The sequence below is a fragment of the Stomoxys calcitrans genome, chromosome 2, assembly GCF_963082655.1.
Source record: "Stomoxys calcitrans chromosome 2, idStoCalc2.1, whole genome shotgun sequence".
Taxonomy (NCBI): Eukaryota; Metazoa; Arthropoda; class Insecta; order Diptera; family Muscidae; genus Stomoxys; species Stomoxys calcitrans.
Window position 1 is genome coordinate 104,460,049 of NC_081553.1, and position 27,148 is coordinate 104,487,196.

The 27,148-nt window shown below is 40.8% G+C and overlaps 1 protein-coding gene and 1 long non-coding RNA gene across 3 annotated transcripts in view; both read left to right on the top strand.

The window, feature by feature from the left end:
* LOC131994924 (uncharacterized) overlaps nucleotides 1–4,661 on the top strand; it is a 235,973-nt gene extending 231,312 nt beyond the window's left edge. Inside the window, exon 4 of the long non-coding RNA XR_009396966.1 lies at nucleotides 4,596–4,661. This is a non-coding gene — a long non-coding RNA (uncharacterized LOC131994924). The remainder of the gene's footprint in view (nucleotides 1–4,595) is intronic.
* Nucleotides 4,662–6,181: 1,520 nt separating this feature from the next.
* The window catches only part of LOC106092777 (G protein-coupled receptor kinase 2), a 299,371-nt gene continuing 278,404 nt past the window's right edge, over nucleotides 6,182–27,148 (top strand). For both annotated transcript variants that reach the window (XM_059362081.1, XM_059362082.1), the window contains exon 1: nucleotides 6,182–6,477. In XM_059362081.1, coding sequence (XP_059218064.1) covers nucleotides 6,426–6,477 — 52 coding nt within the window. In that variant the 5' untranslated portion in view covers nucleotides 6,182–6,425. The remainder of the gene's footprint in view (nucleotides 6,478–27,148) is intronic.

Sequence of the window (27,148 nt, forward strand, 5' to 3'; positions counted from 1 at the left end):
ATAGTGTTTTTTATCGCCACTCCTATGGATGACCACCATAAATTAATTATTACGGATGCTGATCGAAGAGGGGTCTGAACCCGTCTGCTACACAGACGATGTTATAATTCTTCTAAGGGGTAAGGATACGAACCATCTATGTCGAAGGGTCAAAAGGTTCTTGCAGATGGCACACAACTGGGCTAGACCTAGGGGTCTCAATGTTAACCCAGATAAGACTAAAATCTACCTGTTCACAAGGAAGACGAATGTTGGCCAAATTGACGCACCACGTTTCCTCAATAAAACGATTTCGATATCTGACAAGTTCACATACTTAGGTGTGATCTTGGACGGGAAACTAAGTTAGAAGTTTCATATTCAGTACCGTACTGAGAAGGCTCATAGATGTCGGGCACTATGTATACGGGCCGTAGGCTCGAAATGGGGCCTGAATTCGAGGATAATCCACTGGCTCTACAAGTGCATGATTAGACCAATACTTACTTACGCCTCAGTGGTTGGTTGGACTGCTATGGAGAAAAGTGCAACATAAGGACCATACAACAGGTTCAGAGAACATGTTGTGTTGGCATAGGCGGAGCGATGAGGACCAAGCCCACTAGGGCACTGGAGACTATTCTAGATATCCGACCCATAGCAATACAGATTATGTGTGAGGCAGCCACTGCGGCTATGAGACTTAAGTCGATGGGAGAATGTATTGAGGATAGGAGCAGTTCTCGATAGGAAACCTGGAAGTGGTTTCTGATCGGATATCTGAGAAGACACTTGAAGTCGAGTACGGGGCACTGCTGCCAGCGGCACAATCTTGGGTGCACGGAACCCTAGTAATGCCATTTGGAAGATCATGTGAAACAGATGGATCAAAGCTAGAGGTCAGAGTGGGCCTGGGAGTCTATGTTGAGATCCCAGGGACTGAGATCTGTTTTAGACTGCCTGACCATACTACGGTCCTGCAGGCGGAGATACGGGCGATCACGAAATGCGTGAAATGGTGTGGTGTTATCGCAAGGACGTCGAGTATGAACATCTTTACGGACAGTAAACAAGCTATAAGGGCAATAACAACCAGGACGGACGAACAGTCTTGGAATGTAAGGAGTAGTGTTGTCAAAAAGATAATCGTTAAAAAATCACTTTTATCTATATATTCTTAATGTTCTAGTCATTCTTAGACGATCTAGCCATGTCCGTCCGTCTCTACGTAAAGCCAGCTTCTTGAAATTTTGCACAGGTACTTCTTAGTAATGTGGGTCGTTGGGGATTACAAATGGACCATATCGGTCCACATTTGGATATAGCTGTCATATTAACTAATCTCTCGATTTGACATATTGGGCGCCCATTTGACTGAAACTAGCAAGCAAGTAGTGTTCTGTTACGACTTCCAACAATTGTGCATATACTGTCTAAATTGGTCAAGAACCTGATGTTACAAATACAAATAAATTTTGCCCATGAAAGTTCCACATATCAATGAGTGCAGTCCGATTCAAGTTTAAGCTCAATGATAAGGGGCCTCCTGTTTATAACCGAGTCCAAACGGCGGGCCGCAGTGCGACACCTCTTTGGAGAGAAGTTTTACATGGCATAGTACCTCAAAAATGCTGCCAGCATTAGTAGGGAAAAACAACCGCTGAGAATTTTTTCTGATCACAAAAGAGCACATGCTACTCGCCTATGCCGACGATATCGATATCGATATTATAGGTCGGTCACCGGAAGTAGTAACTGCAGCCTGTGAAAGCATCGAAAGAGAGTTAGTGAAAATGGGTCTGGCAGTAAATGGAGATAAGACGAAATGGATGGTTTCCACTCCCAAAAAGCCTTGCACAACCGAGCAGATAAAGAACATGGAGAAAGTTGGGAACCACAACTTTGAGACAGTCAGTAACTTTATCTACCTCGCCACCGCCGTAACCGAAACCAATGACACCAGTTTTGAGATTAAGCGAAGAATAATAGTGGCAAAAAGATGCTACTTTGGACTAAGTAAGCAGTTTAGAAACAAGGCCACCTCTCGACAGACGAAGATTACACTATGCAAGGCACTGATACTACCCGTGCTATTCTGAGGTATGGGTATTTGTGAAAGCAGACGAGGCAGTACTTGGAGTGTTTGAGAGAAAGATGCTTCGTAAAATATATGGACCAATTTGCGTTAAAGGAGAATATAGGCGACGTATGAACCACGAGCTGTATGAGCTGTATGACGACGATAGCATAGTTATACGCATCAAAATACAACGTCTGCGTTGGCTAGGTCATGTTGTCAGAATGGATGAAGAAGCTCCAGCAAAGAAGTCTTTTGAAGGCAAAAGGTGGTACACGCAAACCGGGAAGACCAAAAGCCCGTTGGAATTATCAAGTGATGGGAGACACCTCGAAACTTTGTGTCGGAGATTTTAGAATGAGCGCAGAAGATCGAGGCGCTTGGAACGCTATTTTACGTTCGGCTAGTGGAACAAATATTCTGTCATAACCAATTAAAGTAAAGTAAAATAATATCAGGATATAGATCGCTTTGGAGCATTCTTGGTACAACTATTGGGTGTCAAAACAAATTACCTCATGTAAAATTTACCAATCAAATCGGATAAGAATTGCGTCCTCTAGAAGCTCAAGAAATCAAGATTCGAGATCGGTTTATGTGGCAGCTATATCAAAATATGGACTGGTATGTCCCATTTACAAATCTCTGGTAGCTTTACTCTTTCGTAGATATAGATAAATCGGCATATAGATAAATCGATTTGGAGTGTCAAAACGATGAAGAATATGTATACTTAGTAGGTTATCAGATCAATATTTCCATGCTAGAGGCCAAAAATATTCTCTAACAAGAAAAATGTGATCACTTGAATTGTTTACACTTTGTGTCCTGGCACGGGATAGCTGTGAGCACTACACAGGCTGGATCATCGAGATCTGATCTGTGTGGTGTTCATTGCTGTCACGAGAAGTTTAGCTGCGAGCTACCGGGTGCGTCCATAGGTTGCGGATAGTGGAATTCTCCAGGGGGAGTAGCTGCAACGGCAGTCGCGAAACATCAGCGTTTTCGAGTGGAGAGTCTCAGTGAGAGACCGGGCGGCACCAGCTCTTGCAAAAATACTGAGTGCCTATGTCGATTTGACAAGGCAAGTTATTGGAGCCTTCAAATAGCCAATGGCCAAATTGATCCCGTGGCTTTCGGTCCTTTGGACCGGAACGAGCTTGCTCACATACAAGAGCTTGACGAGAATCGCTACATCCACATGAAAATGTGGCTACAACAAAAACATCCTTGTATACATCCAACTCTCGAGGGTCTTTAGCATAAAGGATTTCTTTCTCTTAGGACGAAAAGCTTTCGCCTTAGCGTGGTACGGGTTTCCAGCCTTTGGAACGGAAATTACCTTTGTGTCCCTCCATCTTACAGATATTTATGACATGACGACACAAGCCGATTCTATATTCCTTCAGGGGGTTTTTGGCGGTTAGACACACTCCAGATTTATAAAGTCAAACTTTTATATCAGATTCGTACTCTCCTCCAAAATACCTTTTATTTGGTACCTTATTTGTCTCAATTGGTCAAAATGGTTGCTTAAAGTACCGACACAAGTAGAGTCTATTTTCCTTCAGAGGGTTTTTGGCGGTTAGACACACCCCAGACCTATAGGGTCAAACTTTTATATCAGTTTCGTATTCTACTCCCAAATACCTTTCATTTGGTACCTCATGTTTTCCAATCGGTCAAAATCGGCTTTTGGGGTTTAGGTAGGGGCGCTCCGCCAGGTTGCTTAACATGCCGACACAAGTTGTGTCTATATTCCTTCGGGCGCTTTTGGCGGTTGGACACTCCCCAGACTTATGGGGTCAAGCTTTTATTTCAGATTCGTACTCTACTCCCAAACACCTTTCAGTTGGTACCTTGTGCGTCTCAATCGGAAAAATGCGCGTTTGGGGGGTTTAGGGAGGGGCACGACACAACTTGAGTCTATATTCCTTCAGAGTTTTTTGGGCGGTTAGACACTCCCCAGACTTATAGGGCCAAAACTTTATATCAGATTCCTACTCTGCTCCCAAATACCTTCCATTTGGTACCTTATTTGTCGCAATCGGTCAAAATCCGCGTTTGGGGGGTTTAGGGAGGGGCGTTCCCCCAGGTTGCTTAACCCCAAAATTGTTAACCAAAATTTTGATTTACCATTAGAATGCAAATAAGATTAGTTGTAATCCATACATCCATCAAAGAGAACTGAATTATTGAAATCACGGTTGAAGGGGAAGCGTCCGTCTCCCCTTCGCACTCTACATTCTTTGGAAATTTTAGAAAAATTGCTAGAACGATTTTGGTGTCTTTGAGTTGTATGATAAACAAACAAAGAAACAGCATTTTTAGAGAATTATTTTTTCAAATTTGTTTTAGTTATTCTACAAAACCTTCTTAGGGAGCCTTGATTCGTTGTCGCCTTATGGTTTTGTTTTTATTTTTCTTTGCAACTTTTAGCCGTTACATATTTTGCAATATTACTTAATTTCATCAATACTATCGTGGCAATTTAATTTATTTTTCCCCCTCTTTCTGTATTCTTGTCATATTCTTGCAGAGCATCGAGCAGATTTAATCAACGTGTGCCCATGGAATCAAGTGGATTAAGTAGTAAACAACCAACTCAAAATAAGGACAACAACATTGTGACGGACAAAGAATATCAAATTCGTGAGAAGAATCCTCGTGGGCTGTAAGGGACAGAAGGGAACAGACAGAACCTCCTTCCATAATCATTGGTGCGTATGTGAGACAGAGGAGGGCACAAAAAAGAGTTTTGCATAATTTTGTCATAAAAACAAGCACGAAATTTTTACAAATTGACAGTTGGCAAATGAGGGCAATGAAGACGAAGGTACCAACAAATTTCCTTGGAAAACAAACAAACTTCCAAGAAAAATAAAGAAATAAATTGAAATTTGTGGACACACACCAAGTGTCGAGGAGAAGAGCGAGCTTTATTCCCTACCCACCCGCCCCCCCTGTGTTCATACATCAAAAGGTGGCAAAAACACGTACCAAGCACAACGGCTATGATTTACGCACACACAACAAATAAAAACGCACCGTTCGAAGGTTGCCCCACAAGGATATGAAAAGTGGCAGCCACGAACCAGCACAGGGCACGCAGTAATAAATCGCACATAAACGCACAATTTCACCCTTTGCCCATCAACGCCAGCAAAGAATGCAAAGAAAACAGGACGTGAAATAATAGTCTTTTCTTATTGTTGTCTTAAAGGACCAAACGGATATAGAAGTTCTTAACGTGGGCACAGATAAAAGAAAGAAGCAGAAAAAAAAGTATCCTCTAAGCAGGATTTAATATACAAAAGGACTTTTATAAATGACTGCCACAGCTTAGCGGGGAGAAAGCCTACCCAACCACCAAAAAATATATGGGAAATTGACATAATCACGTACACAAGCAACACAGACAGACGGACAAACTGTCTTCAATTGGCAAAAAAAAAGGGGTAGCCAGAGCCACGTTTCAACAAAGCCAACAAATTAATGATAACATTGTCAGCCCTGTATTCTAGCTTCAAGGGAGGTCATCATTGGCGACAGCACTGGGCTTGAAAGCAAAAACTTGAGGCAACAAGCAAAAGTAGCTTCCAAAGGGACACTAGAAACCGGAAGTTTTGCTCGTGGCATACCTAAGCGGGGCAAAGTTGGCTTGCTTCCGGCAAAACTAACAAAGACAACCCCAAGAGCAAACAAAAGCAACAACACATGTATTCGCCTGCCCAGAAAGCCTGCTTATTGTCATTTCTGAGAAACTCAGAAAAGTGGAAGACTTAAGGTAAAAATAAGAATAAGCCAAACAAAAAGCAACATACACAAGGACCAAGGAAAATAGAAAAAAACAGAAAAACACAACGGAAGACGCATTTCATAACAGTCACCTTCGCATAAAGCCTGTCGTCCAGGCAAAAGCAAAACTTCTGCCGCCGCCTCTAGCATAACCAAGCACAAAGGCTTTCACATTTTCCCACTGTCATCCCCTGGGCTCGTGCATACTTGTCGTAGGAAAAATAAAAAAATTATCATCCTTAAAGAGGCTAAAAACAGTACTTAGGCTCATAAGTGCGTAAACTGTGTCATCTTCATATTGAGCAGCATCATCAACATACAATAGCACCCAACAACGGCTATTGGCTGTTTGTCCTTTGCATACCCCATCATCGTCCACGTCGCTGTTGTCTTTGTCAGCAGTAGCATCATCATCTGTTGTGTGTCCCGGCCGTTCTTATTGAAATTTGTTTTCGTCGTACATCTTTTTTGTTTTTTCTTTTCCCCTTCGCCCGACATCATCTGAAGTCTATTGATTGGAATTTTTCGAGTGCGGCCTGAGTTTCAATAAAAAACCGCCAACCTGGAACTAATGGAATTAGAGAATATTGTGGCCAATACGGTCTACTTAAAAGCTAGAGAAGGTAAGTCATCATGTTAAGTTTCTTGGAATAATAAATCGGTTAAAGTTATGGCAAAACAGCTTAAAATAAACATGCGGAATTGTTTTTTTGAAAATCAAATGGACACAAGGCAAAGCGTGTTAAGAGTTATGGTCAAAGTATGCCATAACTGGGCGGTAGGAAGCACGAAAAAAGGGGGCGGGTGGGGGTAAAATCTCCCGAAATGATCACACCCGAGGGAGACAGTTGTGGTATTTCCGAGATGGGAGGAGGGCAGAGAAGTGTTAAAAGATCAAAATTGATCTAAAAAGAGAGAGCCCCATATACCGTGCGGGCTCGAGCGACGCACAGTGGAAGAAAATCGAAAAAAATAATAAAAAAATACGCTGTGTGAGAACGGATTTTCTTGAAAATTTCACAAATGGTGCAATGATCCCGTGGTGAAAATAGGGTACTCAATTTTTTGATATCTGAAGGGGGAGCGGACCCTCCCCCTTACCCTAATTTTCAGAAACGCTTGATCTCGGAGATGGGTGGTGCGATTTAAGCGAAATTTTGTGTACTTTCATATAGTACCCTAAAAATAAAAATTTGGTATCCAAATTTGAGATGGGGTACCTTGAGGGGCCGCCCCACCCTTAAACCTACCAAACATATATTTAGACCAGTCACGACAATATAGGACTCAAACGAAAGGTATTTAGGATATGAAAACGTATTTGATATCCAATTGTCGGACCAAGTGCTAGGAGGACCACCCAAAACCCCAAAACACCCCTAAATCGGACATATTTACCGACCATGGCAATATGGGGCTCAAATGAACGGTATTTGCGAGTAGATTACGAATCTGATATCCAAATGTGGGACCACGTTTCTGGGAGTCCACCGCCTCCCCAAAACATCCCCCAAACAGGACTTATTTACTAACCAAGGGAATATGGGGCTTAAATAAAAGGTATTTGGGTGTAGAATTAGAATCTGATATCCAAATATGGAACCAAGTGTTTGGGGGGCCGCCTCTCCCCAAAAACATCCCACAAGGGGGACACATTTACGACAATAGCAATATGGGGCTCAAATGAAAGGTCTTTTGGAGTAAACCACTAATCTGATATCAATATTCGGGGTTTTTAGAGTGGAACACGAATCCGATATATATTGGGTTGCCCAAAAAGTAATTGCGGATTTTTCATATAGTCGGCGTTGACAAATTTTTTCACAGCTTGTGACTCTGTAATTGCATTCTTTCTTCTGTCAGTTATCAGCTGTTACTTTTAGCTTGCTTTAGAAAAAAATTATAAAAAAAGTATATTTGATTAAAGTTCATTCTAAGTTTTATTAAAAATGCATTTACTTTCTTTTAAAAAATCCGCAATTACTTTTTGGGCAACCAATATTTTCGTAGCATGGTATTTCACTAAAAGCTCTTTAATTGTCGAAAATAAATATTCGAAGTAAACTTTTGTTCCATATAAAGTAAAAGAAGGCGCAGCGGAGCAGGCCCGGGTCAGCTAGTCATGTATAAAAATTAAAACCGAACCACAAATGCCATTGTAAATTGCAAAATACAAAACAGATCTAGATCACAATTGCAACAACAAAAAAGTTAAAAGTTGAATATCTCCAAAACCATTGGAGATATTGTATACCTCAAGCGGACTTTAGGGATTTTGTGGGATTTTGTAGGGATTTTTGAGCACTATTCAGCATAAAAAGATTTTTGAAAATCGAACCACAAATGAAGATTTGGCAGTCCCAACAATTTTTCAGAGTACCGAAGTGACTAACTTTACGGACCTGCCAAGAGGCTCCCGGACTACCTAGGGTCTTAAAATTTTGCATACGAACTCGGTAACACCTCAGCCCTAACCATTCCAAATGTCTCTACCCGTTCTCACACAATATTTTTTATTAGTTTTTTTCGATTTTTTCCCAATGTGCGACGCTGAGTAGTGTGGTAGGTTTCGAGTATTGCGATTGGTCCCGAGGGGGGTGGGTCGTCGATCATACCTTACAACAAAGGGCGAAATTAGAGCGCAGGTGAGCCATGGGGATAATGATATCGTTGGATGGTCGACAGTCAGGATGCCATGTGCCCTGACAGGTGAGCCGTGGGGATGATGATATCGGTGGATGGTCGAGAATAAGGATGTCATGTGCCCTGGCATTGATCAGCCATCGATTCGATGCAATAGATCGATGGAAGAGAATAACTACACCATTAATCATGGATGCTTTCGGGCGCTTGGTGCGAGTGTTGTGCTGGGGTTCCAGTCTTTTTGTGTTGCGTGCCACCCCATTATGACATGCTATGAACATACCATAACTTTTAAGTTCGGACGTGCCGATCTTTAGGTACCCACCACCATGATTATATTGATCATCCTATTTTATTAAAACTCCACTACCATATCCATAGTTATATCCAAATATAGGCTGTTTTGGATGTTATTTGACAGGTCCCTAGAACTCTTATACAAGTCACAATTTCAGCAAAATCGGGCAATAACTTCGCTTCATATGGGATTTAGACTCTAAATTGATCTTTACGACACCTATATCTAAATAAGGTTTGATCTGGACCATATTCGGATTAGAGAGACTTAAAAGGACTCACTGTTTCAAACTTCGTCGAAATCGGGTAATAAATGCGGCTTTTAAATGCTTAAAATCCAAAAGCGGCAGATAAATTTATGTGTCAGCTGTATCTTTTTATACCCTCCGCCATAGGATGGGGTAATTTTGTTATTCCATTTGTAACAACTCGAAATATGAGTCTAAGACCCATTAAGTCTATATATTCTTGATCATCATGACATTTTATGTCGATCTAGGCATGTCCGGCTGTCGAAAGCACACTAACTGTCGAAGAACTAAAGCTAGGCACTTGAAATACTTTTTATTAGTGTAGAACGGTTGGGATTGTAAATGGGCCAAATCAGTCCATGTTTTGATATAGCTGCCATATAAACCGATCTTGGGTCTTGACTTCTTGAGCCTCTAGAGAGCACAATTCTTATCCGATTTTTCTACAGGCAGTGTTTTGGTATCATTTCCAACTCCCGTTAGATTTCTAGAGGGCGTAATTTTTAACCAATTTGGTTAAAATTTTGCATGTGTTGTTTTGGTATGATTCCAACAACTGTTCCAATTATGGTTTAAATTGGTTGTTAACCTGATATAGACGCCATATAAAGCGGTCTCCCAATTTGACACTCTGAACCACTGGAGGGCATAATTTTTGCTCTATTTGCCTGAAATTTTGGAGGTGGTATTTTTCTATGGCTTCTAACGGTCCATATCGGTCAATAACTTAATGTAGCTGATATATACATTGCCTTCCAAAAAGACGCTACAGCCATCACGGAAGTGGAAGATGCTCGCTAATAAAGGTAAGCAGCCGCCCTCTTACGGCAGAATGGCAAGGAAGCATAACAGAGATGAGCTAACTTATGCAATCATCGATGTCGGCAGCGCATCTGGTAGGTTTCCACCAGGTCATCGGTTCCAAGTAGAGGATCTGGTTGAGGAACGGGTTTTCGAACATGTGTTGAACTCTGAAGAGGGTCCATCCGTACAAATGTTCAGCTGCGACTATAGAGGGGACATCTTAACGCTGCGCTTTGCGTCAGCAGAATGTATTGATACCGTCTGGAATTACGTCGCCCGTATCCACATTCCCTGGGAGGGCGTAAAGCTTGACCTGGTGAAAAAGATGGACATCCCCCAGCTCACAAAGGCGACGGTCCTTATCATGGAAAGGGGCGGCAAATTCGCGATGGAAGTCTTAAACAAGCAAAACCAAGTTTAGGCAAGAAACGGGAGGTTTTCCACAGCGAGGAGAAGGAGGAAGGAATTCTCCTTGTGGTGGGCATTAATCAAGTCTCCGCGTGTGTATCCTGTTATGATAGCGAAAGCTATATTGACCTCCTTCTTACTTCCTTTTAGTAATAGACTTCGCACAATTCGGATCGCGTCATAGGACTTTCGTCTTAGGGTCGTCCCACAGACCCTTTCGCTGATCTACACCACGTCCTTAATTTGGACACCGTCGACCCGAAAGGCTTCGGTTAAGGTTATTGACGGCAGTCCTATGGTCTTCACTGCCAAATCGTCTTCTCTTTTATTCCCCCTTACTCCACCATGGTCCGGCACCCAAACGATGCGGATTGTGCAATCCTCAGAGAAGGCCTTTAACTCCTTCTTACACTCCAGAACTGTTATTTGCCTTACCGTCCTGGTTATTTTAGCCCTGGTGGCCAGTTTACCATTCCTAAAGATGTTCACTCTCGCCGTCCTCATGTTAACACCATACCACCTCAGTATTCCGTGACCGCCCGGATCTCCACCTGCAAGAACCTATTATGGTCATGCAGTCTAAAGCAGATCTCAGTCTCTGGGTTTTTAATAAAGACCGTCAGGGCTAATCTGTCCTTTAGCATTTATTTGTCTAGATAGTAATACCAGAGTTCCGTCAAACCAAAACTGTGCCTCTGGCAGCTGTGTCTTGCACTCGAGCTCAAATGACATCTTTGGCTTTCCTCTGCCATTTGCAATCCCCGATCATTGAGCTCGCCTCGAAAGAGAAATCACCAAAAATTGTAAAATTTAATGATCTTCGCCCTAACAGGCAAAAAAAAAAAACTTGAAAAATTAAAAAATTCGGCAGAGCCCGGCCGGGGTTTGAACCTGGGCACACGGAGCAACAGCGAGAGTTGTTGCCGTTGTCTAGCATTCGAAGCCATTAATACAACTTCCAACATATGCACAGAACCATATGTACTACGAAAGTAGTGTAATTAACACAGAAAAAACGTCTGTCATTACACAAAAATACATGCATTGGGAAAAGTACAGCTAATAGACAGGGTTGTCGAGCGTGGTTAATGTGGTAATTGTATCATAGATGCATTTTCGCAATTAATACGCTTCAAATGCAACATACCAATGCACGGCCCTTGAAGCCATCACACCTTCTATGGTTGAAGAGTCTTCTAACCAAAGACGAAACGCGTCACATAGTGGTTAGTGTGTTTTGCTATCTTTGGCTTTCCTTTTCAATTTGCAATCCCCGATCATTGAGCTCGTCTCAAAAGAGAAACAAACAAGAAGACATCTCAATTCTCCGATCAGAAACCTCTTGTTTTCCTTCCAGGTTTCCTGTCGTCGCCACGATTTTACAAAGACTGTTTGACCTGCTCCTATCCCCCATCCATTCTCTCATCACCTTTTAGCTCATAGCCGCAGTGGCTCCCTCACACCTAATCTGTATAGCTATGATATCTAGCAAAGTCTCCAGTGGGCGAGGTCCTCATCACTCTGAACCTCTTGTATCATCCTTACGTTGCACTTTTTAGTAAGTAAATGCAAGTTAGGCGTTAGTAGGTGATGATCTAATCACGCTCCTGTAGAGTCAGTGCACTATCCTCGGATTCAGGCTCCATTTCGAGCCTACTGCCCATCTACAATACATAGTGCCCAACATCTGTGAGCCTCTCAGTATGCTACTGAACTTCCAATTAAGTTTCCTGTCTAAGATCATTTCCAATTAAGTTTCCTTTCTAAGATCACTCCTAAGTATTTGACCTTGCCAGATATCGAAATTGTTCTATTGAAGAAACGTGGTGCGTCAAATTGGCCTACCTTTGTTTTCCTTGGGAACAAGCAGATTTTTGTTATCTCTGGGTCAACATTGGGACCCCTTGGTCTAGCCCAGTCATATGTTATCTCCAAGACTTTTTCGGCCTTTCTGCATAGCTAATTCGGATTGCTATCGTACTTGCGCAAATTTTCATGTGGGTCAGTATAGCTTTCGGTATCATAACGGGACACATAGGACTATGAGCTAACTTATGGAAAATCAGTGAGGAAAGTTATAGCATGTGTAGGGCATGTGGGTAAGATGATGAGACGTTGGAGCATTTTCTAAGCCATTGCACAGCTTTTGCGGTTAACAGATATCGGTACATATGTGTTGACACAATACCAGACTCTTGTATGTAGCACCGAATTCCTAATTTTAAAAAATTTTCTTTTTCGAGGTTACTTTTTAGTTTTTAGAGCGCACAACAAGCCTGGTTTATGTGTATGTCCAAAGTGGCATGGGGCGGATTAATATACGCACTCTCATTTCAATCTATCCCAACTTTCGGTAGCCCACTTCGCCGCAGTACGCAGAGCTTCCTAGCGTATAATTCTCAAGGTGCTGGGAAACTTGCCCCTAACCTCAATAGCCACATCATCAGCATACGCAACCACTTTTACAGAACACCTCTTTGAGGTGTCCCCCTGCTAAAACATCTTTGTAGATCTACAGATCCCAAGCCTGGAGTAATATATCTTTTAGTAAGTTATTAATAAACCTTCTTATGGTACTGTCGATCCCCAGAAACTCCAGTTCCTTCATAATTGATGTAAGTTTAACATTATATTGAAAGCTCTTTTGATGACAAAAAATGCTACTATTCTACATTCCTTGAGAGCGAGATAACCCATTTTGTAGCCGACTAGGGAGTGAAGGGTTGCTTCATTGGTCTTGCCCTAATTATATGCATGCTTTTGCCGAGACGGAAGAAGCAATATTCTGTCATGATTTCTAACTTCTGTGCCAAATTTGCTCTGACATAACTCTCGTATAAACCGTTCTCCCAATTTCACTTCCTGAGCACCTTAAGGGCCTAATCATATTTTCCAACTCCACTCCTTTTAGTTTCTTCAAAAACATTTACTTCTCATTTTTTCTTGCATTTGCATAGAATGTACAGTACAGCATAAAGCAGATTAGATTTTCCTACAATTGAAAATTGTTTTCCTCTTCCTCTATACTCCCCTTGTTACCGTTCTTAGACTTTTAAAGCAGTATATGGAGCCCCGTGAACAGAATTTTAATTGAAATGCATTATTAATGTGACAAATCACTTCAAATGGAATTTTGAAGTTTTGATTTTGTGCTGGCCGATAGGAAGCGGAGAATTTCTACAATGCTATGAAGGGAGAGGGAGGGCATTAATGCCCTCATCCTATGCATCGTTACCTTTTACAAATGTCCATTAGATTCGGTTTGCAGAGCAGCTGTGTTTTTTTCACTCTCTTCTTGGGCATGCTTTCAATGATTTTTCTGTTACTGTTAATGTATTTATCCTTTATCAAAGGATTCCTGCTACAGTTTCCTTATCAAGGGAATGCTGTGTGCAAGTCTGTGCCTGTGTTTATTCTATTCCATCCATCCATGTTGAACGTACGTATTGTGCCATTTACTCAGATTGCTGCTTGTAATTATGGTGACATCAGTTTTCCTCTTCATCGTTTTCTTTGCCATGGTTAAAAGCCAAACGATGTTGCCAATCAAAAACATCCTTTTTCCGGATAAAAAATTAAAGGTAGTCAACAGGATTTTACTACACTCATAAAAGAAAAGCTTTGCGTTTTAAGATTTTTCACAAAAAAATCTTTACCAGCAATAAGAGAATGGTGGGTAGTATTCTCAAATCATCATTTCATTTGTAATAGACTAAAATATTGCAAGGTGTCTTAATTATTATACGATTTATCCGCAGTTTGTTATGCGAATTATGCAATTTTGCATGAATAAGAGAAATCGATCATGAGAAATCCATCTATTTGTGGGTTGAAGCAGAAGTTTGCCTCTTTAGTGGAATGTGCATGGGCAAAATTTGCATTTGCAATTCAAACTCTTTCAGAGTTCATATGGATTTACTTCGAAGTTATGGTACACAATTACATTAAAAACCTTCCATTTTTGCCCAACTCCATTATGGTTTTGTATTATGATCTGCTGTATGAGTTATGCAATAAATAAAACAAAATAAAACTTATGGCAGTTGTTGTTTTCACACATTTAAATACCTATTTTGGAATTGATATTTTTTTATTTCGTAAATATTGCATAACAATGTATGTGCCTTGGATTTTGTATTTTCGTGTACCTGGCAGCCATTTTTCCGTTGCTCTAATGATTTTTGCCTTATGACAAGTATTTTTGTATCAAAGCAGAAATTTAAATATTGTCATCTTTCGAGTTAACCAACCGCACTCCACTGAGCTGCTCAACATAGTGACTGCTCTTTACGCAATCAAAAAAGGAAAACATTTAAAAAGTCATTAAATTGATCCAGGTCGAACTACGACAGGTAACTAATTCTCCAGTTTAGGACCGACATATTTGGGGTAATTGACTACATATGGTGGGGCAATTGACTACATTTCAGGTGCGTGCTTTGCCAACCCCCTTTTTGCGCTTATGATCTTAACACAAGTTATTGCGAAATTGAAACGATATTAGGAACATCAAATTTGACACCGTTCATTATAAATGACTTGACAACTTTTCCTACCTTGGCAGCAAAAAAACAAAGGACGAAGGATCAGAGGCAGACATACGCATGCGTATCAACAAGGCTAGAAGCGCCTTTTTTAAACTCAACAGTCTCGAGATGCAGTGACATCTCACATAATACAAAAGTCAGGAACTTCAAGAGTAGTGTGAAATCTATTTTATTATATGGTTGTACAACTTGGAACTTGACAAATACTTTGAATTTTTGGCCACACCGCATTTCAAATGAAGAACTGCAAATAAGAACAAACACTTCGCCTGTCGATGTAGAAATCCCGAAGAGGAAATGGACTTGGTAGGATCGTACCCTATGCGAGAACTATCCTAGACTGGAAACCGCAAGAAAAAACAAATGGTGTACTCCATTCTTAAAATACTTTATTTCAGCCCGATATTGTCATGATGTCTGATTTAGGGGTGTTTTCAGGGGTGAGGTGGTGAGGTGGTCCCCCAGACACTTGGTCCTGAAAAAATATCAGCATTGTGCTCTTCTCTCAAATACCATTATTTTAAACCCTATATTGCAATTGGTTCTGAGGGGAGTTTACAGGATGGGGCGTCCCCCAAACACATGGCCTCAAGATTGGTTATCAAATTCGATTTATAATCTCAAATACCTTTCATTTGAGCCACATATTGGCATGGTCGAAAAATGTTTACCCTTTGGGGGTAAAATACATGGTCCTACATTTGGATATCAAATTCGTATTCTTCTCCCAAATAACTTTATTTGAGCCCCCTATTGCGATGGTCAGCAAAAAATTGCTGTTTGTAGGGTATTTTGGGAAAGGGATGGACCCCCTGAAAATTGGTCCCGAAAGTGGGTATCAATTCTTGTTCTACCCCCAAATTCCTTTCATTTAAGCCACACATTGATATGGTAGGTAAATATGGCCGATTTAGGGGTATTTTGGGAGTGGGGTGGTCCCCCAAACACTAAGCCCTGAAAATATACCTGCAACGTGCTCTAATCTCATATATTTGAACCCTATATTGGCCTCAAAATTGGATATCATATTCGTTTTCTAATCTCAAATACCATTCACTTAAACCCCTTATTGAAAAATCCAGCAAATTTGTCCGGTTTGGGGTATGGTCCCTAAAAGCTTTGAATATCGAGCTCCAATGTCTTGAAGACCCAAATTGTCTTGGTAAGCAAATACGTCCTACTTTGGGGGTTGTTATGCTGGTGGGACGTCCCCTAGACAGTTGGTCCCGAATGTTGATGTCAGATTCATTGTGTACTCCCAAATACCCTTCATTTAAGCTCCATTTTTCCAGAGTCGGCAAACATGACCGGTTTGCGTGGTGTTTTGGGGGATGGAACGGCCACTCAGTGACTTGGCTTTGTAAATATATATCAAGATTGGTGTTCTACTGTAAAATAACTCTTATTTGAGCCTCATATTGCAATTGTCAGCAAATACTTCCTATTTGGGTGGTGTTATGGGGTTGGGGTGGCCAAATAGACTCTTTTCCCGAACATTGATATCAGATTCGTGATTTACATCCAAAGACCTTTCATTTGAGTCCCAAATTGCTATGGACGTAAATTTGTCTTTTTTGGGGTATGTTCTCGGGGATGGCTGGCCCCTCAAACATTTGGTCGTATTCTACACTCAAATACCTTTTATTTATGGGTGGTGTTTTGTGACAAGGGTGGACCCCAGAAACTTAGTCTCAAATTTCATTATCAGATTCGTATTTTACTGGCAAATACCTTTCATTTGAGTTCCATATTGTCATGGTCGGTAAATATGTCCGATTTAGAGGCGTTTTGGGGCTTGGGGTGCTCCCCCTAGCACTTGATCCGACAATTGGATAGCAGATACGTTTTCTAATCTTAAATACCTTTCATTTGAGTCCCATATTGTCGTGATTGGTGTATTGACATATTTGGTAGGTTTTGGGGTCGGACCCCCCCCCCCCCCTAGGTACCCCATCCGAAATTTGAATACCAAATTTTTGTTTGTAGGTTACTATAAGAGAGCACACAATATTTCGCTTAAATCGCACCATCCATCTCCGCGATCAGGTGTTTCTGAAAATTAGGGTAAGGGGAAGGGTCCGCTCCCCCTTCAGATATCAAAAAATGTAGTACCCTATTTTCACCATGGGATCGTAATGCACCATCAGTGAAAATGTCAAGAAAATCGGTTTAGCCGTTTCTGAGTCTCGAAATATGGGTCTGCAACCCCAATAACGTATAAATGTTCTTAATCGTTTCGCCGTTCATGGTCGATCTAGCCATGTTCGTCCGTCCATCCTCGTATCGCCCATCTGTAGATATCATGATAGCGTTCGAACGCGTAAAGCTAACCGCTTGTGGGTTACTATAAAAGAGCACACAAAAGTTCGCTTAAATCGCACCATCCATCTCCGCGATGTGGCGTTTCTGAAAATTAGGGTAAGGGGGAGGGTCCGCTCCCCCTTCAGATATCAAAAAATGTAGTACCCTATTTTCACCATGGCATCGTAATGCACCATCAGTTAAAATGTCAAGAAAATCGGTTTAGCCGTTTCTGAGTCTCGAAATATGGATCTGCAATCCCAATAACGTATAAATGTTCTTAATCGTCTCAAATCATTCAAGGTCGATCTGGCCATGTTCGTCCGTCCATCCTCGTATCGCCCATCTGTAGATATCACGATAGCGTTCGAACGCGTAAAGCTAACCGCTTGAAACTTTGCACATATACTTTGAGCATTGAAAACGATCCATATCGGTTCAGATTTGTACATATCACCCATATTAAGTTCTCCTTCCACTTAACTTCTTGAGACCTTACAAGCGGTAATTTTTTTTCCGATTTTCCTAAAAATTTACACGGAATGTTTCGTTGTCACTTTCAACAACTGTGTCAAGTACGATACAAATCGGTCTATAACCTGATATAGCTCCCTTAGAAACCGATATCCCGATTTTATGTATTGAGCCCCTGGAAGCCACAATTTTCATCCTACTTGCTAGATACTTGGTATAGAATGTGCTATTACACATCTGAACATACCAATCATCGGAAGGACTTTGTTGTTCAAAACCGGAAGCTCGATTTTGATTTAAGACCCATCGTTTCTTTGGCAAATATTCATAGATTTCCTTATAGAATACCAGTTTGACAACTATTTTGTCGTTTAAAAATATTGACCCACCTTATTGTACATAAAAACTTTTTTTCTAAGTGTAAAGTTACCTCCTTGTTTTGCTTTTGTTTTGACGCGTTCTGATGAATCTTTTATTATTAATCGGAAGTAGAGATGTGATTTCCTTTTGGATTTGTTGTTCTCATTCGTCATCACACCATCTATTGCATCATCAGCATCATCATTATCATCATTTTCCCAAATCTGTACAATTCCTGGAAAAAATTGTTCTTGTTAATGCCCAACATAGTATGACATGGACAGCTTTTCTCTGGGTTAATATTAAATACCTTTTGAAAGGAAAATCTTGTTGAATTCGATATGTTTTGATGTGAAAATATGCTACTGTAGCTGCCCCTATGCTTTTGCACTAAACTTTAAAGCGAAAGATTAAATTTGGAGATGCTTGTCGTAAAATATCAGTAACTGTCAAAAGGGAATATTCCAGGGAAAGAGCAAATACTTTAAAAGTGGAAAAACGAGTAGCTAACTTTTGGGATATCAGTTGATACATTTCAATTTTCGTGGAATTAATTAATTTGAGAGCGCACTGATAAGGCTGAAAATTCTCAGGTGAACATATTACTGTGAAGTGGAAAAGTTATTTAAAAGTTTAAGATTTTCTCATATTGAAGATTTTTCACTGTTCCCAAGTGGAATGTTTATGGGAAATTTTGCTACCATAAAGTTTAGCATTGTTACAAGATTTTATTCATATTTTGATCTTTACAATCTGTTCGTGATTTTTCGTACATCTTCCACCCTGTGATCACATTCAATGCTTTCTATTCAAAGAATAGCATAGCAAAGAACTTTTAAAAGTTGAACAAGAGTGTGTGTGGTTATTCATAACACTTTGACTGGCTAGTGTACCATGATTTCTGGTATGCCATGTCACTTCATCAGCACTTTTATCAAATTGATGAAAAAGAAAGCTTATAATCACTTCCTGATTCGATTTAGCCATGTCCGACTCTCTTTCTGTCTGTCTGTCCATGTATTCTTGTGATCAAGGTACAGGTCTCACTTGATGTCCGATTGTCACAAAATTTTGCACATGCAATTTTGTTTGGCCCAAGGACAAAAGGTTTTGAACTTGAACAAAATCTGTTTAGATTTAGATATTGCTTCCATATATTGGGTTGCCCAAAAAGTAATTGCGGATTTTTCATATAGTCGGCGTTGACAAATTTTTTCACAGCTTGTGACTCTGTAAGTGCATTCTTTCTTCTGTCAGTTATCAGCTGTTACTTTTAGCTTGCTTTAGAAAAAAATTCTAAGTTTTAAAAAATCCGCAATTACTTTTTGGGCAACCCAATATATATATCTTTCATCTGATATGGCCTTTTAAGGCCGTAGAAGACACAATTTTGATCAGATCTTTACAAAATTTAACATGGGGTATTTCATTTGACGTTCTCATATGTGTGCAAAATTTTGTCAAAATCGGGCTTGATTTAGATATAGCTCCCATATATAGCCACAATTTTGGTCCGATCTTTACAAAATTTTACATCAGCTGTTTCATTTGACGTCCTCATATGTGTGTAAAATTTCATAGAAATCGCTTTAAATGTAGGTATAGCTCCCGTATATATCTTTCAGCCACAATTAGCCCCAAAATTTTACATCAGCTGTTTCATTTAACATCCTCATAAGTGTGTAAAATTTCATAGAAATCGGTTTAAATGTAGGTATAGCTCCCGTATATATCTTTCAGCCACAATTTAGGACCTATCGTAAGAAAATCTTCAAAGTTTCCACTCAATATTTCAATAGCTATGCAAAATGAAAGTCTGATTAAATTTCAACATAAGTACCATATAGTACATATTCTCGGTGGTGTAGGGTATAATAAAGTCGTCCCGCCCGACTTTTGCTTTTCCTTACTGGTTTTCTATGTAAATATTTTTTATTGATTCACATAAGGCTGAAAAAAGGGTGCGGATAGTAATCCGCCCCATACCACTATGGACGTACACCTTAGCCAGTAATCGGCTTGTTGCATAAGTGAGCTCGTATTCCTACGTGTCCCGTTATTCCTACGTGTCCCGTTATGATACCGAAGGCTTACCTCCCCCCTTCTTACTAACTTTCAGTAATAGTCTCGTCTTCTCGCGATCTGGATCGCACCGTAGGATTTTTGTCGTCCTACCGACCGTTTCGCTGCTCCGCGCTGTGTTAAATGCGCGTTCGTAGCCCTCCCGTTAACTCGGACTGCGTTGACCCGAAGGCTTCGGGTTAACCAAGTTTATTGACGGTAGTCCTCTGGAATTCACTGCCAAATCGTCTGCTCTTTCATTCCCCCTTACTCCATACCCAAAAGACGTGGATTGTGCTATACTCAGAGATTATATACCATAGGATGGGGGTATACTAATTTCGTCATTCTGTTTGTAACTATTCGAAATATTCGTCTGAGACCCCATAAAGTATATATGTTCTTGATCGTCGCGACATTTTATGTCGATCTAGCCAAATCCGTCCGTCTGTCCGTCAATCTGTCCGTCCGTCTGTCTGTCTGTTGAAAGCACGCTAACTTCCGAAGGAGCAAAGCTAGCCGCTTGAAATTTTGCACAAATACTTCTTATTAGTGTAGGTCGGTTGGTATTGTAAATGGGACATATCGGTCCATGTTTTGATATAGCTGCCATATAAACCGATCTTGGGTCTTGACTTCTTGAGCCTCTAGAGGGCGCAATTCTTTTCCGATTTGACTGAAATTTTGCACGTGGTGTTTTGGTATCAATTCCAACAACTGCGCTAATTACGGTTCAAATCGCTATATATTTGATATAGCTGCCATAAAAACCGATCTGGGGTCTTGACTTCTTGAGCCTCTAGAAGGCGCAATTCTCAATCGATTTGGCTGAAATTTTGCATGACGTGTTGTTTTATGACTTCCAACAACTATGCTAAGTATGGTCTAAATCGGTGCATAACCTGATATAGCTGCCATATAAACCGATCTTGGGTCTTGACTTCTTGAACCTCCAGAGGGTGCAATTCTCAACAGCTGTGCAAAGTATGGTTCAAATCGGTACATAACCTGATATAACTGCCTTATAAACTTATCATGGATCTTGACTTCTTGAGCCTCTAGAATGCGCAATTCTCATTCGATTTGGCAGAAATTTTGTACAATGGCCTCTCTCATGACCTTTAACATACGTATCCAATATGGTCTGAATCGATCTATAGCTTCATACAGCTCCCATATAAAACGATCTCCCGATTTAACTTCTTGAGCCTCTACAAGGCCCAATTCTTATCCGTATGGACTGAAATATTACACAATGACTGCTACAATATTCAGCATTCAATTCATTTATGGTCAGAATCGGACTATAACTTGTTGTAGCTCCGATAGCATAACAGTTCTCATTCATTATTCTTTATTTGCCTAAAAAGAGATACCGCTCAACGAACTCGAGAAATGCGATCCATGGCGGAGAGTATATAAGATTCGTCCCGGCCGAACTTAACACGAACTTTTGTCTTGACTTGCAACAGTCATGCTTCGTGTTGTCCAAACATGGCTCAACAGCTGATATAGGTCTCATAAAAACCGATCTATTTAAGAAAAATGTTTTAAAGATCTTGAGAAATGCTATCTATGGTGGAACATATACATGATGCGGCCCGTCCGAACTTTATTTTTTTTTTGTGTTCCATAAAGTTTTTTAGATTTTCCTTTTGTTTGTGTCACCTTGCATAAACCTTTTTTTATTAATTAAATATTTTTTTAAATTTTCAGGTAAGCGAATTCATGTTATTTCCTTAACAAAACGAAATTGTGGTAAGTTTGTAACGTCAATCTAGGTTTTATTGATAATATACTTCAGTTACTACACGATGGGGTACTAAGCTCTAAGTTGCAGTGCGTTGATTGGTGTCAGTCAGTGCGGCGCTTCGGCCAATAGGTGTCAAATTTCGGGTGTTTAGCCGCTGGGTTGGTATTCAGTAGATTTCTTCGGTATTCGGACGGATGGTTCTTGGGATCTTTCGGCTGATATTCGGTAGAATCCTTTGGTAATCGGACGGATGGTTCTTGGGATGATTCGGCTGTTATTCAGTAGATTTCTTCAGCAATCGGACGGATGGTTCTTGGGATGATTCGGCTGGTATTCGGTTAACTTCCAGCCGTGGGCTTATCCGGGTTCGGATATGGCTTGGGCGTGAACCTCGGGCAGCACAAATATTCTGGCTGGGCACTGTGAATATAAGAGCAGAGTTAGGATGGAAGCGATCGAGTCTCGTAGGGAAGCGAACGAGTCCCGTTGGGAAACGAACGGATCGCGTAAGGAAGCGAACGAGTCGCGTTGGGAAGCGAACGGATTGCGTTAGGAAGCGAACGAGTCGCATAAGGAAGCTTATGGATGGCGTTACGAAGCGAACGAGTCGCGTAAGGAAGCGGATGAGTCGCGTTGGGAAGCGAACGGGTCGCGTTACGAAGCGAACGGGTCGCGGTAGGAAGCGACCGAGTCGCGTTGGGAAGCGAACGGATCGCGTTGGTAAGCGAACGGATCGCGTTACCAAGCGAACGGGTCGCGTTAGGAATCGATCGAGTCGCGTTAGGAAGCGAACAAATCGCGTTGGGAAGCGAACGGATCGCGTTACAAAGCGAACGGTTCTCGTTGGGAAGCGAACGAGTCGCGTTGTGAAGCGAACGGATCGCTTTGGGAAGCGAACGAGTCGCGTTGGGAAACGAACGGGTCGCGTTGGGAAGCGAACGAAGCGCGTTAGGAAGCGAACGAAGCGCGTTAGGAAGCGAAAGAATCGCGTTAGGAGCGAACGAATCGCGTTAGGAAGCAAATGAGTCACGTTGGGAAGCGAACGAATCGCGTTATGAAGCGAACGAATCGCATTAGAAAGCGATCGGATCGCGTTGGGAAGCGAACAAAGCGCGTTAGGAAGCGAACGAATCTCATTAGGAAGCGAACGAATCGCGTTAGAAAGCGAACGAATCGCGTTAGGAAGCGAACGAATCGCGTTAGGAGCAAACGAATCGCGTTAGGAAGCGAACGAATCGCGTAGCGAAGCGAACGAATCGCGTAGCGAAGCGAATGAATCGCGCTAGGAGCGAACGAGTCGCATTGGCAAGCGAACGGATCGCATTAGGAAGCGAACGAATTGCTTTTGGAAGCAAACGAGTCGCGTTGTGAAGCGAACGGTTCGCGTTGGGAAGCAAACGGATTGCATTGGGAAGCGAACGAATCGCGTTAAGAAGCAAACGAATCGCTAAAATTTCAAGGGCTTCGGAGTGAACGACTGCGGACTATGCTGCACCTCTAATGGTTACGTCTGCTCGAGCAACTCATGCCCATCCTCAGAAAGGTGGGACATTAAGTACAGACTCTCAAATGAACCAAGTGAGAAATATATTCCACTTCTCATGTCAAAAAGACGTCGATTAGCGAAAGTCAATGAGATCACCAGTATACCTTTATTACCAGTGTGTATGAATATCCGCCAACCGCGCGGATAACCACGGCCAACGTTTGTTTATATTAACAAACATATGTGCGGATGGTTGTGTGGTAAGCCCGTGAATAATGATATGTGCAACGATTTGCTGGTAAACGAGACCAGCGTATGTTTGTATGAACAAATCTATGTTCGGATGACTATGGCTGGCGTATGAGTATTTACTGAGGCACAGTGGGTAGAGAAATGATAACTGCACAGTGGTCACGGTTGTCTTAATATGGAAAAAATAAAGTCAATGAGCATAATATTCGGGGAAATTTCGGCCACAGCCCAAAAAGTTGTATTATATACGAGTCGATAACGAATCGTTACAAGTTTTTATTAATTAAAGACCTCTCGCGGTATATTTTTACTCAAAGAATGTTGGGTATATTAACTTTGTCATTCTTTTGGCACCAACTCATTATATTGGACGAAGGGGGCCATAACATATTTGAAATCTCCATAACATTCTTAGACGATGTGACAGTGCCATATTTCGCCCTGTTGCTCAAGCAGGACCAGCCAATCAGTGTGGTGCTAGGGCTCCCCCATATGACATGTACCAGCAAGGGTTTTCATGCCGGTGAATGTGTTCCTTTGAAGCAGAGGGTGTACAAAATTCAGCACCAGCTCATATAATTCTCATATCTCGTGATTTTCATTATCATTGTTTATTTTTCGTTTTATGTTCTATGTTAGCCTTGCTACCGCATTACTTGCAAACACTTTTTCTAATTTACTTCTCATTAGAACTTTATTGATGGTTAACAAGTTTTAGGGGATATTACACAGCATATTTTCCGCTTCTCCTCTCATACCTAAGCATCTCTATGCTGGAAACTTGAAACAATAACAAGGCATGGCAAACGAAAAGCATATATCCGCAATATTCTTAAACCAACAACTAAACCACATCGCATATCCTGGCTCTAGCCTATACACACACACCACACTATGGTCCTTTGCCATAGTCTACTTCTCTTTCATCATCGATACCGGGCACCAATTATCTGCTGTATGAAAAGTTTCTCTTTTTCTCGCTTTCTGTTTTTGTATAAACAAGTTATTATGCCATTTTTTATGTTTTGTGTTTTCTTTTCTCGGCTTTTTTCTCGGTTCTTTTGTTTGAAATCTAGAACAAAGTTTAAGGGCGAATATATAACCATCTCTCTCCTTTTTGTTGTTTGAGTTTATGTTTGTGAAGTTTTCTGTTTTTTTTTTTTTTTGCTCTATTCCTCCCTTCGACTGTTGAATCGGTTGGTATCTAAAGTCAGTCGCTGGTCGATTTGCTAGACTCAAAACATGAAATGAGGTTTCATATCACAAAGGAGAAAAAAAAGAATAAGGTAGCAGTGTAAAATATTGCTTCAAGCTTTATATAAACTTTTGTCGTCCTTTCCAATGGTAGCCTGCAAAAAGTGGGCTCTTGAGAGGTGGATATGGGTGGAGATGAAAGTGAAGAAGTTGAATTTGTTTAAAAAGTTTTGCAAAGCCTCGCCTCTATTATGGGATACTTTTGTATCATAATATTATTACAAATGGCAAAAGCTACACAACAAAAGTGCAAAGAAAAAACGCAACAACAACTTTATCTAGTTGTTGATCAAAGTGAGTGAGTAAGTTTACTTCAATGTTCCCCAGGGGCCTTAGGCAGAAATGACCACCACTGATGATGGGTATATTGATTGGGAAAACATGTTTTTAGTTGCTTACCTTGGAAAACGCAAACGACAAATTTGCATACAACTGAAATTTTGAGAAAAAAATTACTGTGGAATTTTATTTTTATAACATATTCCATAGAAATCAACTTCTGCTAGTTTTTTTATTTAAAAAAATATTAAAATTTCTCTTGGAAAAAAAATTAATTTTATTTTTTTTTTTACAGATATGATTTTTTTTCCTGATTTTTGAACATCTTCCATCTCGAGATCCTATTCAATGCTTTCTATTCAAAGAATAGCATAGCAAAGAACTTACGAAAGTTGAGCAAGTGTGTGTTGTTATTCAAATCACTGACTGGTTAGTGGATCATGATTTCTTATACGCCATTAAGGTGTCATTCATACCCAAATGCCATTTAAAAACTTCTCCCCAAAAAGGAGTCGCACTCAGGCACGCCGGTCGTAGCTGGCTAAAATAGTAGTTCCCATATCATTAAACTTTAACTTGAATCGGACAGCACCATTGTTATGTGATAAGTTATACCATGTTCCTTTATGGAATGTTCATGGGCAACTTTGCATTTGCTACCTAACCTACTACATTATACCACAGACCCCCATGTACGTAGAAAATGCGCTTTCAACTTAAGGTCGGTATGTATACACATTTCATTCATAACGGTCGTTGTGTAAAATCAACAACATACGTTCACAAAATTAACTCCGCATGTTGACAATATTTTCAACAAAGTCTATCTATGATAGTGACACCATTGGTATACTGGAAGTTTGCTGCCGATTCTCACCTATGGAAGCCTGGTTTGTCATATAGTATAGTGTACGGTGACGGCGTTGACCTCTTGGGCAAGTAGGAGTGCCCCGAAAGAGTTGCAGAATGCCATTCTCCATCCTAAGTTCTTGCACCTGCATTTTGTGTGTTGTGGTGTGTTGCGGCGAAGATCGCCCTAAGTTTGATCTTCGCAGGAGTCAGGTACCTGGTGCACCATAAACTTTTGTTCTGCTTAGAGATAGAGAAGCATGTGGCATTCTTTATTTGGTGCAACTGTTTATATAACAAGTAAAAGTGAGCTAAGTTCGACTGGGCCGAATCTTATATACCCTCCACCATGGATCGCATTTTTCGAGTTCTTTTCCCGATATCCCTGTTCAGATAAACAAAGATTAAAGGACAATAATTGCTATGGTTTTGGAGCTCTATCAAGCTATGCTCCGATTCGTACCATAATTGAATTGAATATTGGAGACCATAAGAGACGTCATTACGTGTAAACTTTCTGCCAAATCAAATAAGAATTGCGCCCTTTATGGGCTCAAGAAGTAAAATAGGGAGATGGGTTTATAGAGGAGCTGTATCAGGTTATAGACCGATTAAGACCACATTTGACAAATACATTGAAGGTCTTGGGTGAAGTCGTTGCACAAAATTTCAGCCAAATCGGATGATAATTGCGTCCTCTAGAGGCTCAAGAAGTCAAGATCCCAGAATGGTTTATATGGCAGCTATATCAGGTTCTGGACCGATTTGAACCATATTTGGCACAGTTGTTGGAAGTTATAACAGAAAACCTAACGCAAAATTTCAGCTAAATCGGATAGGAGCCTCCAGAGGCTCAAGAGATCAAAGACCCCAGATCGGTTTATATGACAGCTATATCAGGTTATAGAACGATTTTAACCGTACTTGGCACAGTTGTTTGCAAAGTTTCAGCTAAATCGGATAAGAATTGCGCACTCTAGAGGCTTAAGAAGTCAAGACCCTAGATCGGTTTATATGGCAGCTTTATCAAAACATAGACCGATTTGGCCCATTTACAAACCCAATCGATCTACACCAATAAAACGTATTTGTGTAAAATTTCAAGGAGCTAGCTTCACTCCTTCGAAAGTTGGCGTGCTTTCGACAGACAGCCGGACGGAGGGACAAACATGGCTAGATCGACTTAAAATGTCATGACGATCAAGAATATATATAATTTATGGGGTCTAAGACGAATATTTCGAGGAGTTACAAACGGATTGACTAGATTAGTAT